The 15,400-nt window shown below is 50.2% G+C and overlaps 1 protein-coding gene across 6 annotated transcripts in view; it reads left to right on the top strand.

Moving 5' to 3' along the window:
• The window catches only part of TCERG1 (transcription elongation regulator 1), a 29,831-nt gene extending 15,646 nt beyond the window's left edge, over positions 1–14,185 (top strand). For all 6 annotated transcript variants that reach the window (XM_065849030.2, XM_065849028.2, XM_065849027.2 and 3 more), the window contains 10 exons: positions 160–295; positions 1,166–1,255; positions 1,982–2,100; positions 4,058–4,208; positions 8,882–9,046; positions 9,324–9,506; positions 10,489–10,668; positions 11,610–11,693; positions 11,926–12,026; positions 12,991–14,185. In XM_065849030.2, the coding sequence (XP_065705102.1) occupies positions 160–295; positions 1,166–1,255; positions 1,982–2,100; positions 4,058–4,208; positions 8,882–9,046; positions 9,324–9,506; positions 10,489–10,668; positions 11,610–11,693; positions 11,926–12,026; positions 12,991–13,192 (1,411 nt within the window). In that variant the 3' untranslated portion in view covers positions 13,193–14,185. The remainder of the gene's footprint in view (positions 1–159; positions 296–1,165; positions 1,256–1,981; positions 2,101–4,057; positions 4,209–8,881; positions 9,047–9,323; positions 9,507–10,488; positions 10,669–11,609; positions 11,694–11,925; positions 12,027–12,990) is intronic.
• The last annotated feature ends 1,215 nt before the right edge of the window (positions 14,186–15,400 follow it).

Genomic DNA, 15,400 nt, shown 5'->3' with positions numbered 1-15,400 from the left:
GGTGCTGAGCTCTCGCTCTCCCGGTCTGAGGAGCGGTGGCCTGTGCGGGTTGTTGGGCCTGCAGCTCAGGTTTTGCCCCTCCTGCCCGGCTGAGCCTGGTTCTAACCCCGGGCCGAGCCGGTGCCTCTGCGGTCACACAGCGCGTGTGATTCTTTTCAGGAAGGATGACAGCAAAGACATGGATTCGGAGAAGGAGGCCGCCATGGAAGCTGAAATCAAGGCCGCGCGCGAGAGAGCCATTGTGCCGCTGGAGGCGCGGATGAAGCAGTTCAAGGACATGCTCCTGGAGAGAGGGGTCAGGATCACTGGGGCGCGGGGGGTCCGGCACGGCGGTCCGTGCTGAGCCATTCAGCACCGCGGTGCTGCGCGTGAGCAGACCGGTCTCCTCCTTCCTCTGCGTAACGCACGCGTTTGGTACAAAACTCCCCATTCCAAGTGCAGGATTCTAGCAAAGTTTCGATTTCTAAGAAACTGAAATTATCTTAAACTGTTTTTCCAAGTTAAGTAGCTGGTTAATTGAAAGCTGCCATTGAAAATAAATAGGACACAAACTGCACACATCCTTAATGTTTTGAAACGTTCCTACACGATAAAAGCTCTAAGTTCCACTGTAGTCTGTACCTTCTTATCCTTAAATGGGAGACTTCTTGCTTTTAGTTAACTGAATTGGAAATCTGGTTGATATCAATCAGTCTCCATAGATGCATTAGGCTATTAGAATATAAATGTGTGTAATAATTTCAGAATACTGGAGTTGGTTCCAGCTGCAGCTTTAATTTAGTTTCAGTGACTGGATTATATGGGATAGTTTTAATATAGCTTATTTAGGACGAGCTCAAACATGCTTAAGTCAATGCCTTCTGTAGCAGAACTGTTTATACTCATTTGAGAAGTGTGTGGAGCGGGCATGGGACAGGAAAGGAAGGGACTGGGGTTTCTGCTGGTGCGCTCGCGTTTCTCAGCGTCACGCAGCAGCGGTAGCAGCGTGGTGGTGTTCAGCCGTTCCCAGGGCCGTCAGTGCTGCGTCTGTTAGTGATGGGAGCTCCAGGATCATTTCCTTTCCTCTTCCCATCACACGCCCTGTGGTTTTCAAGCAAAACTGTACAGTTTCTTGTATTTGAGGAAAATTAACCATTAGTTAAAATGTTACTTTTTTTAATTAAAGGTCTCTGCTTTTTCAACATGGGAGAAAGAGCTACACAAGATAGTTTTTGATCCTCGTTACTTGCTCCTCAACCCGAAGGAAAGGAAACAGGTAAAAGAGAAGTCCGGTTCCCCGGCTTTGTCGGAACCCTCGGCCTGGTTTGTGCTGCCAGCCTTGCGGAGCAGCCGTGCTGCGGGCTGGTTGTGACCAGGCTTTGCTGGGATGCAAGAAGCCAACAAGAAAAGAAGCGAATCGATAGTTGTTATTTGTCCTGTGGTTGGAAGATCTGATATTTGAATTCTGTGAAAGTTGTGTGGATACAGAGAGCTCCCAAAACCTGAGAACCGGCAGTATCTCTTCAACATATTGACATAATGAATAATATATATATTAGATATATTTATTTAAATAATAGCATATAATATGTATTAAAAAAAAAGTGGGGGAGCACCAAAACCGCATTTTTGTTGTTAAGCCAATTCTCTCTGCGGAAGCTTTTCTTCAGCCGGATGTAGGGCAATGGGAAGCTCCAAGAACGCCAGAAGCGCCCGCTGTGGTAAGCGTGTGAGCCAGAAAAGCGTTAACGAGGGAGGAGCGTGTCAGACACGGCGCCGCGGTGCCAGGCGCGTGTAGATCCAGTGCACTGCATGCTGGGCAGGGCGCGGTAGCTCGCGCATTCAAGTCCAAAGGGTCTCTCTCCTCCTTTCCACCTCGTCTGTGTCGGGTCTCTGGTGAGAGCAAAGGCAGTAAGAGCAATGGGGTTCGTCCTCCCTCTTGCCTGGAGCTTGTGTGGCCTCGGCTCTGCATGCTTTGTGTCGGTGACTGGTGTTTTCGTAGGTGTTTGATCAGTATGTGAAAACACGAGCAGAAGAAGAGCGCAAAGAGAAGAAAAACAAAATAATGCAGGCCAAGGAGGATTTCAAGAAAATGATGGAAGAAGCAAAGATTAATCCGAGGTAGGAGCTGCTTTTCTGTTCATACCCGTGAGCTCTGTTAGAGTGAAGTATGGCGGGTGGCGTGAGGTAGATCGCTCTCTTTCAGGATGGGCAAAGAGGAGACGAATCATCAGATATTGTTGAAATCTTCTTTTGCCTGCATTTACTTACCTAACCCAGGAAATAATAGAGCTTGTGAATTGCAGTGATTTATGTATTAAGCCATTTTGAAGAAATCTCCGTGCTGTCTGGATTGATCCACCACAAGTTCTCTTTAGTAACCCCGTTTCTTCTTGAGTGTATTCGTGGGCTCTGGGCAGTGCCAGGGAGGTTTCTCCAGCTTGGAGGGGGTTGGAAGGATGCTGTTCTGCTTACAAAGTATGTTACAAATATGATTGCTTTACTATAGAAATTGTTATATACCCCTCACATTCAGACCTACCTGCAGTGATAATAGCAAGGTGATGGCATTGAATGTACCAGCACTCCAGACTGAATTGCTAGAGTGGTTTGTTTCACAGCTTTCTCACATGGAGTTGATGAAGTATGTGCTTATGTCACCAGACAAGCTCTGAAGCTTTCTCTTCCAGCATCCCTTGGCCTGTCTGCCATTCATTCTTTTGCAGTGAAATAACAACTCGTTTGTTTTGCTTCAGCTTGATCTTTTCAGTGCTGGAAACCTGGTGAGGTTAGCTTCCCAAGTCAGGGTCCGCTAGCTTTAAATGGCTTCCGATCTGAGGAATAACTCTGACTTGGGGCAGCAGGAGGCTGGAGGAGAGCAGGCACAGAAGTGTTTTAAGAAAAGTTAATCAGTAATAAGTTCAATATATAATTCAGAGTCTCACACGGACTATTACGTTATCCTGAGTGTCCTTAGACCCCGAGATCCCTCCAGCGTGTCACGGTGGGAATGACGCTTATCTGGTTATGGGCTGGGGTGGGAAGGTTCCAGCTGCAATACTGTCTTGTTTAATCTTATCCTTTGTCTTCTGGTTTCAGTGTTTGTCTAAAGATATTGCTGTACTTCTGAGAGTGCCGCTCTGGGTTTTTATCATCTCAGCCCAACACGCTCGAGAGTTTGTGTTCCACTTCACTTAAACAGCTCTTGTTCTGCAATACAGCTGTACATTCACTTTCTAATCTTTTTGAATAAGCGACCAAATTCTCTTCTTGTTTCAATTTACCCTACAGCAACAGTAGGCTGGATTTTCCAAGTCTAATTATTTCCATGCTGTGATGGAAACATTCGTATGATTATAAGTGTCTCACGTATTCTTGGGGCCAGATTTGCATCAGAGCTTGGAAAAAGCACAGTAGTGTTTTTTTTGAGGTAAGTGGCAGTACCGTACCTACTGCACAGGTTGGAATCTGGCCCTGCAGGTGAGAGGACGGCTAGGGAGGCGCTGCGGCGCCGGGTGCGCAGCCCAGAGCCGCCGGGTCTGCCCGCAGCCTGCGAAGGGCTTTGGTCGTGTGTGCTGAGGTTGGGCTGTGCAGTGTTGAAAGGAGGAGGAAAATGGCCTCAGCCAGTGTTCTATCGTGACAAAGCCCAAAAGGTGATTTTCTCAGTTAACTCTTAGCATGGTTTGGCTGCAGGGACGTTAAGCGCTCCGTTTCGCAGCTGGACAGACTGCTGGCTGAACTGCTAACCAGAGAAAGAAGTTTTTTCAGACAACCGAGATTTTTCATTTCTTCTTGGTTGCATTGTGATCTTCCTCTGTACACCTGCACCTTCTGCAGGTGGCTGTGTTCGCACCAACACGGGTCCCCTGCAGGTCTCTGGCCGCACCTTTGTGTGTGTGCCCAAACCCAGCGGTAGTCCAGCCATCCAGGATCTGTCTCTGTAGCCAGGCTGTAGGATGTTGCCTTTTTTATTTATGAATGGTGCTCCGGCATGTATTCTAGCAGAACTATCTCTGCTGAACCTGCTTCCCAGCAAAGACAGCTCTGCCAAATGAGTTCACTTGCCGTTTTGTTGCAGAACTACTTTTAGTGAATTTGCAGCCAAGCATGCTAAGGACTCGAGGTTCAAGGCAATTGAAAAGATGAAAGATCGAGAGGCCTTGTTTAATGAGTTTATCACAGCGGCAAGAAAGAAGGAGAAAGAAGACTCGAAGAGCCGAGGTGAGAAGGTAAGGAGACGGCTCGGTGCGCGGTGTGCGTGGTGTGAGTGCGAGTGGTGTGAGTGCGAGCGGGACAGGGCCGGTGCTGCCGGGCTGGCGCTGTGCGCTGCCCAGTGTCCGGCGCTGCCCGGTGTCCGGCCCTGCCGAGCTGCCCGGTGTCCGGCCCTGCCGAGCTGCCCGGCGTCCAGCGCTGCCCGGTGTCCGGCGCTGTGCGCTGCCCGGTGTCCGGCCCTGCCGAGCTGCCCGGTGTCCAGCGCTGCCCAGTGTCCGGCGCTGCCCGGTGTCCGGCCCTGCCGAGCTGCCCGGTGTCCAGCGCTGCCCAGTGTCCGGCGCTGCCCGGTGTCCGGCCCTGCCGAGCTGCCCGGTGTCCGGCCCTGCCCAGTGTCCGGCGCTGTGCGCTGCCCGGTGTCCGGCCCTGCCGAGCTGCCCGCAGTGTGCGGCTCCGCTGGCTCTAGAGCGCGTAGCACTGAGCTTACGTTGATTTGTCAAGTCGAGTTTACTTAAATCATACTTCTTTTCATTTTCCTAAGCATTTAACAGTATATGCTTACTGGAATAATGCCTGATTTTGTGTTTTGTGTTTTTTTTGAAGTTATATTATCCTGAAGCATTAAAAGGAAAAGGATTCTTGTCCTGTTTGGCTGGAAACCCCAGAACTGGCCATTACCTGTCTGTTCTCTAAGTGGAGCAGTAAGAACTTGACATTCTCTGTAGGGTGCTCTGTTTAAATTTCAGACAGCTTCCATATCCTCTCTTTCCATCTAAAAGCTGGCACTTAGGTGACTTTTTAATCTTTCAGTAAATATATCTTATGTATGAACTGCTGCTTATTAGAAGGAAAGGTCAGCTATTAAAGATGAACGAATTCCAAATGCCATTTGGCCGTAGTGTCAATAGGAGGGTGCAGGTTTCACCGCTGGGAAGCAGCTGCCACAGAAGTGGCATCAAATATTGTCACCAACATGGGCGGCCACTTCTGTCCCTGCGTGTTGTGTGAGTGAGAAAATACCCTCTAAAGCATAATCATTTTTGACATTTTAAAAGTCTGCAGTACTTATTTTGTAGTGTAAAGTTACTGCAAATTTCTCCTAGTAGGAATGCTCATAGAAGAGAAAAATGCTGAATAGCGCATTCGATTTGGGGACAATTTCCTTGTCCAATAAGTCTTGCGTATTTGTTTTAATCTGGTACTCCGGTCTAATTTGATTCTGTACTCGATGATTTTCAAATGCTGGTATTTCCCATAAATGATTGTGCTTCAGAGAACTGGTGTAGTTCAAAACCAGTCTTACGTACTGCATTTGGATGAGAACGGTGGCGTTTTAAAGCATTGCTGCAGCTTAATACTGCAGTTGAAGACTTAAGCACGAGTTAATGATTTGTTTGTTGTTGCATGATTGTTCTAAAGTTGAAAAGTTAAAAGGAGATTGTATTTGTTTGCTTTTGAAATAATGTTTTTTCTCCAAAAGCCTTTTGTAACCATTTTATGTATTCTGTTTTATAACAAGTGGATAGACTTTACAGTTATGTGCTGTGCGGCCTGTCAATCAGTTCAGTCTGACAGCTGTCAATCACTGACACGCAAATATTATGGGATTCCCTAGTGAGGAAAGCATTGGTATCTCTGTGTGGTGCCTTTAGCCTCCCGCAGCTCCGGTACTTTACATTTTTTAGTTTATTTCCTTGTGAAGTGATGAGAGTTGTACCTGCAATGTGTTAACTGCCAAAAGACTTCTAAATACACCTGAAATATTTGCAGTCTTGTTTCCTTTAACTCTGAAAGTGCTTTAAACAGAAAGAAAATGTAAAGCATTTAACCTGAAGCTTTCTCAGTCTGTTTTAAAAGTCCAAAGTATTTATTTAAGGAGGATCAACTCTACAGAAATCTTTAACGTAAGGGTTTGAAATTCTATCATGTTTTGATTTTGCTTCACTGAGCTGCTGGTGGGATGTGACTGCGCAGCCACCGCAGGCGGGGGGTCCTTGAGGGGCTGGTCACAGGGAGCGGGTACAGGGGGCTGGGATGGTGAACCCGGGGAGCTGGACACGGTGACACCGGGGAGCTGGTCACAGTGACACCGGTGAGCTGGACATGGCTGTCCCGGGCACGGTGACACCGGTGAGCTGCCCACGGCTGTCCCGGTCATGGTGACACTGGTGAGCTGCCCACGGCTGTCCCGGTCATGGTGACACCGGTGAGCTGGACACGGTGACACCGGGGAGCTGCCCACAGCTGTCCCTGGACACGGTGACACCGGGGAGCTGCCCACAGCTGTCCCTGGTCACGGTGACACCAGGGAGCTGCCCACAGCTGTCCCTGGTCACGGTGACACCGGTGAACTGCCCACAGCTGTCCCTGGTCACGGTGACACCGATGAGCTGCCCACAGCTGTCCCAGACACGGTGACACCGGTGAGCTGCCCACGGCTGTCCCAGACACGGTGACACCGGTGAGCTGCCCACGGCTGTCCCAGACACGGTGACACCGGTGAGCTGCCCACGGCTGTCCCTGGTCACGGTGACACCGGTGAGCTGCCCACGGCTGTCCCAGACACGGTGACACCAGTGAGCTGCCCACGGCTGTTCCTGGTCACGGTGACACTGGTGAGCTGCCCATGGCTGTCCCAGACACGGTGACACCGGTGAGCTGTCCACGGCTGTCCCTGGTCGCGGTGACACCGGTGAGCTGCCCACGGCTGTCCCTGGTCATGGTGACACCAGTGAGCTGCCCTGGACACGGGGACGTTCGCTCTCGGGATGAGCCGCTTGCCGTGGCCGTGGTGCCACGCTGGGCCGCAGCCGCCCTGCCAGGGCTGCCGGGGTCGCTCCTCAGTGTCCAGAGCTCGGCACCGGTTCCGGTGTCAGTCGAGCTGGTCACTGCGTGTGGGTGTGCGAACTCCCGACTCCACGGAGCTGTGATCTGAGCTTATCCCTTGGAGGAGCTTTCGACTCAATTTTTTGAGATGTTTTTGCCCTTTATTTTTTAATTGGAAACCACATTGCAATACTCGCAGATGGCTGGAGGTGAACCCGAGCTCTAGGAGCTCCAGGGTCTGGGGGTGGCGTGGGTTTTCCCGGGGAAGGAGCGGGCCGTACCCCCCGGGGGCGGTGGGGAGCGGGCGGGGGCTCAGCCGCGGGGCTCCTGGCTCCGGCTCTGCCGCGGTGCTGCCGCAGTTCATCCTCTGCAATGCACAGATACGCACAGGTGTGACCTGTGCAGGCACTTTGACACCCTTACTTTATAGACTTCTGTAGTAACGTCTGGAATTGTTTGATTTGTAACAAATATTACTAATGCCATGGCTTAGAAAGCTTCATCTCTTTATACTGCATGCATGTTTTAAGATGTTTTGAAACAACGTTCTTAATTTTACAGTGAATAAACAGTTTGCTTAGCATTTTGTTCAGCTACTTTAGGAAAACGTGCTAGTGCTGTAGATGTAGAGTAACTTCCCACTGGCACTAACCAGTTCTTTTCTAATCTGTTTACTATCTTAATCTGAGATAGCAAAGAAAAGCCTATAAAGCCTTTTATGTTCATATGTTGATATTGTGAAGAACTACAATTGTTGGTGGGCCAGCCTGCAGAACGTTGCGCTGGTTTTCTTGCATTCCGTAACTAACCACGTGTTTAGACAGTCAGGATGTGACAGTTCTCTGCAAGCCAGAGCTTGTCCGCCTGTCCATCCGCTCGCTTCCCTTCCCAACCTCAGTCTTGAGCAGCCAAACTGCCTGTGGTGCTCCTCTGGTTCAAAGGGACGAGGAGAGGAGATGAGCAGCAGAAGCGGGGGCAGCCCCTCTCCTGGGTCCGCGGTTGTTGAGCGGCGTGCCCGGCGCCGCTGTGCCGGGGCTCAGCCCAACCAGGCTGCCGCGGCACAGGGGCAGCGCCGGGCCCGGAGCGCAGGAGTCGGAGCCGGGCTGCCCCGGGAGCCGTGGGATCCGCACGGCGGCCGCGCCTGCAGCCGCTGGCTCTGGCAGTTCGGGTGCAATGAAAACCACCCATGACTGATCCCCTGATGCCCTCGTGGTGGCCGCTACGGGCAGAGTGCCCATGTGCCACTTCCAATTGAAAATGGAGATAAAACATCTCCTTAGACTTTTATATATATGTGCATATCCATCTTAAACGTAATTTACTTAATTACCTTATGTGGGTAATTCTTTATTGGTTAGATCCATCTTAAGGCTTCACTCTTGATCAGCAGATCCAAGTATTTACTGCCGTTCATTGTGCACTTGCAGGGTGAATCCATAAATCCTTGACTTGTCTAGAGCCCTGTTTAAAATGGCATCGCTTCTCTAATATTAATATGCAAAATGCTATAATTTAGGATCAATAACTTATTACTCTGACATATTTATATAAAGCTCAAAAAAGAAACTTAAATTGGAATAAAATAATAACTGTATTGGTGAATAATTCTTTAAAGAATGTAGTTCATGTTAGATGTAGCAGATCTTCTTGGTGTATCTGCTTTAGCAAAATTGTCCCAAGGGGAAGTGAATTTTAGACACAGTTGTGTCTGAATTCAGAGTTTAGTGATTTCTCTAAACTGTAATGGTGTGTAATATTAATATGCTTCCCTCTGTTGGAGGTAAGTTGACTCCTTTTTTATAAAACAAGCTGTTGGGTGCCAGTATTTTTCTCAAGTATCGTCTTTCGGTTTGTGTCTGTAAACCAGATCAAAATGGACTTCTTCGAGCTGCTGGCTAATCACCACCTGGACAGCCAGTCTCGCTGGAGCAAGGTGAAGGACAAAGTGGAGGCTGACCCGCGGTACAAGGCGGTGGACAGTTCCTCGCAGAGGGAAGACCTGTTCAAGCAGTACATAGAGAAGATAGCCAAGGTGGGTGCGGGAGGACAGCCCCGCACGGCCCGCACGCCCAGGGCCCCTTCCCGACCGCTCAGCAGCGGGGCCGCTGCCCCTGCCCCCGGGGACCCTGCAGTGCTTCAGCAGCGCTGTTCCAGCACAGCTTTGTGATCCACAGATCTCAAATCGCTTTCAAGTATTCTGTTCCAAGATGCCTTTAGTCTGATAGCCCTTTAATTTGCTTACCTGTCTAATGGAAATTTGAAAGATGATGTGCTGGTTTTATTGAGAAAAGCTTGTTCTTACATTTCAGAATTTAGATTCTGAAAAAGAAAAGGAGCTGGAGAGACAAGCTCGCATTGAGGCCAGTTTGCGCGAACGAGAAAGGGAGGTGCAGAAAGCTCGTTCGGAGCAAACCAAGGAAATCGATCGCGAACGTGAGCAGCACAAGCGGGAAGAAGCTATCCAGAACTTCAAAGCGCTGCTGTCTGACATGGTGAGATACGGACAGGCTTTCTCAGCTTGTTGGTGCGTTGTTGCATTATTTTTCTAATGGTTGAGTTATGTAGAAGCTCTTTGGCCGTTGTGGTTAGGTTTGTATAGAACTAGAATCCTGTTGTTTCTCCCCCGTCTCCATCGCTGCTGTTGGTTGGGGCTTGGCTGAAGAGAACGCTCGGCATTCGTGTTGTGTGCCGTGCCCAGGGCGGTGGTTTTCAGCGTGGTTCCCGAGGTGTTTCTGCAGAGTCTCGTGGGTGGGCGGACATTTTCAGTCCTGCTGCTGTCGTTCTCCTCTGGGGCTGCTGGCAGATCGGCTGTTGTTGGGCATTAGCCCGGGTCCCCTGACGTGTGCGCTCCAAACGCGGCATCTGCCGTGTCTGTGCCGGTTTGTGCGTTCGCTTTGCTCTCTGTGCGAGCTCAGCCGGGAGGTCTGTGGGACGGTCCTGCGTGGCACGGTCCTGCTGGGAGCACAGGCTTGGTGACACGAGGGCCACCACGTGTGCTGTGCCTGTGAAATCAAATGCCACTAGTGCTCGGTTCCACATTTCGGCACCGAAGTCTTTACAAGGGGCAGGATAGAAAGGGCTTATTGCTGTGGTCAGGGGTGTAGGAACCAACACGAACCAACAGCTGCCCGAGGGTGCTCTCGGGACAGGAACAAGACACTGCACGCTCCTGATGTCTCTGGAAACAGTTCATTCAGTGTGCTGTGCACAGAGGAGGAGGGTGCTGGGGTTTTCTGTTGGAGAGGATGCTCGGCCAGGCCTGCGGGCGCCTCCAGCTGCGTTGGACCCACGCAGGGCCGTTCCTTGTGCCGCTGGGGTTTGCGGGGACGCTGCTGCAGCCTCTGCCTTGAAAGCCATTGTATGGGTTGCTTTTTAATCTTTAATTTCAACCGTAACTTAAAACAAGAGAAATAAAAAGCGTAAGGCAACGTAAGAAGTATCAGAGCAGTGTATTAAAAATGCTTTCTTGGTCAGGTCCGTTCTTCGGATGTGTCGTGGTCTGACACCAGGAGGACTCTGCGCAAGGATCATCGATGGGAGTCCGGCTCCTTGCTGGAGAGAGAAGAGAAGGAGAAGCTCTTCAACGAGCACATCGAAGCACTTACCAAAAAGAAGAGGGAACACTTCAGGCAACTTCTGGACGAAACCTCAGCGGTAGGAGCTCTGTGTATTCAATCCTCAGGCCTTTGCCAGCCCACGGCGATTTGGCCTCTTCCGCTTCCCTGTCCCACAATCTGATTTATTTGTTGGTATTTCCAGGGCCTCTTTGCTTCACCACTATTTTTCCATCTTCATAACGTTACGTTTCCTTATCTGTTTATTTTGAATGTTACTTTGGTTTAACATACAGTTAATTTACATTTACACTTTTAATCAGTGATCTTTAATCTCCTGCAGGATGTTACGTTTCTTCAACACTGAGTTATTTGATACTCTTTATGGCATTTTTCTGTCTCAAATATGCAGTGTGTTTGTCGTAATGAATATTGGTATAGAACCTTGCTAAGTTCATCTGTTCTGATGTGCTCCTGCTTTATCTTGCACTGCTGAATCCGAGCTTGTGTTCGTGTAACGCTGTGCAGATCTCTCACCTGCTCTGTGTGTCGGGGCTTTTACCGCGTCCTGCTCTCCTTCAGTTATGCGCCAGCTTCACTCGGATTTCTTGTGACCCAAAGTTTTTACCCGGTTTTAATGCATTAGTTAAAAGTGCTTAAGAACATAAGGCAGATTTTTAGTGTGGTAGAGTGAATTGGCAACCATTTAATGCTGAAGCAATTTTTCTGTAGGTGATTTTTAACAGCATCTTCATGTACAGAAATATGTACTGGAGAAAGATGCTGGGATGTAAATGATGCTTGTGAGGACTTTGATCTGAAAAAATCATTTTAAAATACTAAAGAAAAGTACATACATAAAATCAATGAATTAAAAATACTGATGTCGTAGTATCAGTAATCAAAACCCAGCACTTCAAAATACAGCGATGTTTGTCAGTGGGCTTGGGAGATATTTAAAAGCTTCAGATGCAATATTTATGTTCTGTATTCTTAGACTCTCATTTTCTTTCACTGTACCGATTTTGTTTCTTTTGGAAGATAACTTTAACATCAACGTGGAAAGAAGTGAAAAAAATCATTAAGGAAGACCCAAGGTGCATTAAATTCTCCTCGAGTGACAGGGTGAGTGGTTGGCGTCACTGCCGTCGGTGCGGTGCAGGCACCGAGCCTGTCGAGGGTTTCTGCTTCGTGTGAACACAGATAGCAGTGTTCACTGAGATTTTTGTTAAATTAAACATGTGAAAGATAAGGAAAAATACAATTAACATGCAATTATTGCCTGTGTTGAGTACTTTAAGTTGTACGAAGTGCTTAATCTGCATTCAGTGTTTTAAGCTTATCTTTCTCCTTTCAGAAAAAACAAAGGGAATTTGAGGAATACATTAGAGACAAATACATTACTGCCAAAGCTGACTTCCGAACGCTATTGAAAGAGACCAAATTTATAACGTACAGGTGCGTAACATTGTTCTTCTCTGTATCAGTGGCAACAAACCGATCTTTGTGGTTTTTCCTGGCGTAAGCCGGTGTCCAGGTTACACTTTTACAACCTTTCACGACCTGTCTAAAACAGCGTGTGGCCGATACGGACTCTTGTTGCTTTGTGCTGTCCGTCCCGCGGGCTGGCGAGCGCTGAGGGCGCCCCAGCAGCACCGACAAGGGCTCTGCTCAGGACTTGGCATGTGCAGCAAAGAAATGTCGGATGCATTGAAATTTGGGTTGTAAAAATCATACAGAACCTGCCTGGTTTCTGTGGGCAGATTTCATTGACAGGCGGTGCCTTCCTGAGAGCAGCCTTACACAGCAGTTGGCTTTTTCACGTAGTTTCAGGGGATGGTAAGGCTGGTACAGAATCCTGGGTATGGACCAAAAGACGTTTTCTATCAGAACCAGGAGTTCTGGTTCTGGTAGAAAAGGTGCAAGGTGCAGTTAAGTTCTCTGGCTCCTGATGAGCGCCGTGGTTCCCCGTGGTTTCCCTTGGTCAGCGCCGCGTGTGGAAAGTTCTGGTCTAGAAGCTGAGCTGGTGCGGTGGACACAGCTCAGCCAACCTGGACCTAACAGAGACTGCATATCCACATTCTAGTACTTTGCCTCATTTAGGTGCTGGATTTAAAACTCTGTGTTTCTGTCCCCTCTGGGCTTTAGCGTTTGTCTGGTTCATGCAGTGCTGGACAAGGCTGCTGTACAGACACCAGTCTCCCATGGTGCTTAATTAATGCAGCACAAATGTAGGAACAAGACTTTATTTCTGTGCACAGTGTGTGCTGACGGGCCTAGTCCTGACCTAAAGCGGCACCTTTCTAGCTCGGAAGAGCCGGGTCTGTGCCCTTCCTTCCCTTGCCCGAGGCGGCTGCCGGGAGCTGGGCCCAGGGCCGGTGTCTCCATCGCCCTCAGCTGCGCCTTCTTACACTTCTTTCAGATCCAAAAAGTTGATCCAGGAGTCAGATCAGCACCTGAAGGATGTAGAGAAGATCCTGCAGAACGACAAGCGCTATCTAGTACTTGACTGCGTCCCAGAAGAGAGACGCAAGCTCATCGTGTCCTACGTGGACGACCTGGACCGCAGAGGGCCCCCCCCGCCACCCACCGCCTCAGAGCCCACCCGCCGAACAACGAAATAGTCACCGAATACTCCGAGCCAGGGGTGTCTGTTAAATCCAAAAGCTTGCATGAGCCATCTGTCGGGTTTATACATATACATTACCGTGAGTATATTGCAAAACCATCTGAGCAGCAGAGGAAGAAGCAGCATTTGTGAACATAAAATGGTCTCTGTGTGGGGGGAGCAACAACACAACCCCCACATTAAAGGTATTTATGGGTTTCTTTGAGGCGTAATGGGCAAAGCTCCGGTGTGGGCGGCGTCCGAGCCCGGAGCCGGAGCCCTGCCAGCGCGGGGCTGTGCGCGTCCGAGCCCGGAGCCGGAGCCCTGCCAGCGCGGGGCTGTGCGCGTCCGAGCCGGAGCCGGTGCCCTGCCAGCGCGGGGCTGTGCGCGTCCGAGCCCGGAGCCGGAGCCCTGCCAGCGCGGGGCTGTGCGCGTCCGAGCCCGGAGCCGGAGCCCTGCCAGCGCGGGGCTGTGCGCATCACTCGCGGCCCTGGGCTCGGGCGCTGTCCGGAGCCTCGCTCGCCCATTGCCGACGGCTGCGTGCTGGAAACCAGAGTCCCCATTCTCTGCTTGCTTCACCCTCGTAAATGGAACTAAATCCATTAAAGCCAGAGGTAGAACTGAAAGAAGAGAATTAGGACTGAGAGAGACCAAGTTAAATTTGTTCACAGGTCTGCTTTGTTCCTTGCTCTGTCCATGAATTAGAAGCAAAATCAGGTTGCTCTGCCCAAGTGAAAATTTGTCTAGTAATTTTTACTCAAAGTGGGAAACACTTGGTAACCAACGGTGGTTACTGGAGCAGAACAGGACGGTTGTACACACACACTTTTATTAACAATAAAGCGATCTTTACATACTGCTGGATTAGACTGTGGATTCCCCTCTGGGCGATTCTTGTAAACTATACTCCTGTTTTGAATGTTCAACTTGTGTTTCTAAAGTTTAATTTTGAAATGTTGGGATTGTTCAGTTTATGTATTTGAACTACAATAAACCAACCCTTTTTATATATGGATTGTACAGGCCTAATACCAGGTTTTGTTGGATTTTGTTGGACTTGTGAATTTGAGTAAAGCAAACAACTGAAGTCATACCACCTGAATCCGTGGCTGTGTTTGGCGAAACGCTCCCCGAGGCAGCGGCAACGTTGGATTAACCGGCGGCAGCAGCGCTCAGGTCAGCGGACGGGCCCACGTTATTGTCTCTTTTAGTTCTTCAGTCTTTTGCTTAAACACAAGAGTGTGAGGATGGTGGTGTCAGAATCCCCACCGGTGTCACGTGTTGAGGGATCTCGGGGTGAGGGCAGCGAGGGCCCGGTTCTTCCCTGGCACTGCGCTCCTGTTCCATAGCAGTGCCGGCCGGGGGCCCCGCACCCACCTCAAGCAGCAGGTCCCAGGTTGACAGCGCGGGAGGGGCGTGTGCGGCTGCGCCCAAACCTGCTCCCGGAATTCAGGGCGAGCACCGTTGCTCTCGGTGCCCCGGGCACTGTGGGGCGCCCACCCGCCCTGGCAGCAGCGCACAGCGCCGCGCAGCACCGCTCTGCCGGTAGATGAGTGCCTTTGGCTGCGCCCAGCGCGCCCTGCGGGAAGCTGTGTATCTTTGATGGCTGTTTTAAAATACGGTTAACTTGTTCACTGAATGAATTACTATTAATTTATCTTGTTTATGGAGACCAGATGTTCATTAACATTTATTTATCTGCTGATGCTGCGGATAAAGCCGTTACGCGTGAGGTGCCAGGTGCTGCAGGGGTGCGGGACACACGGAGCCGCTCCGGTCCCGCGGCACCTGGGGCAGGGTCCCGGGCCCCGCAGCAGGGACGGCCGGGGGAGCCGGGGATGCTGGTTTCAACTCACCGTGCTGGCGCTTGGCGCTTGTCCCTTTCTTCACGTTCACTCTACAAGCTCTAGAAATAACTTAGTGGCTGGTGACAGGCACAGGAGTCATTTTATCACATCTCATCTCTACTTGTGGAAGCGAATGACAACTTCCAGCCCTAATAACCTGCCCGGTCTGGCTGCACCACGAGAAACGAACCCGGCGCCTTGATCCGGCGCCATTCCGTGGAGTGAGGTCGGTCTGCAAGGAGCTAAAGCGGTTTGGTTTCCATGAGAGGGTTTGATCAGACTGGTGCAGGTGGGGGCTCAACAGCCCCCTGGAGCAGCCGCTTGACGGGCCCAACATCCCCCCGCGGGTGCCCAGAGCCCCCGCACAACAGCAGCGG

Source organism: Patagioenas fasciata, chromosome 14, assembly GCF_037038585.1.
Source record: "Patagioenas fasciata isolate bPatFas1 chromosome 14, bPatFas1.hap1, whole genome shotgun sequence".
NCBI classification, from domain to species: domain Eukaryota; kingdom Metazoa; phylum Chordata; class Aves; order Columbiformes; family Columbidae; genus Patagioenas; species Patagioenas fasciata.
This window is presented reverse-complemented; position numbering and strand designations above follow the sequence as displayed.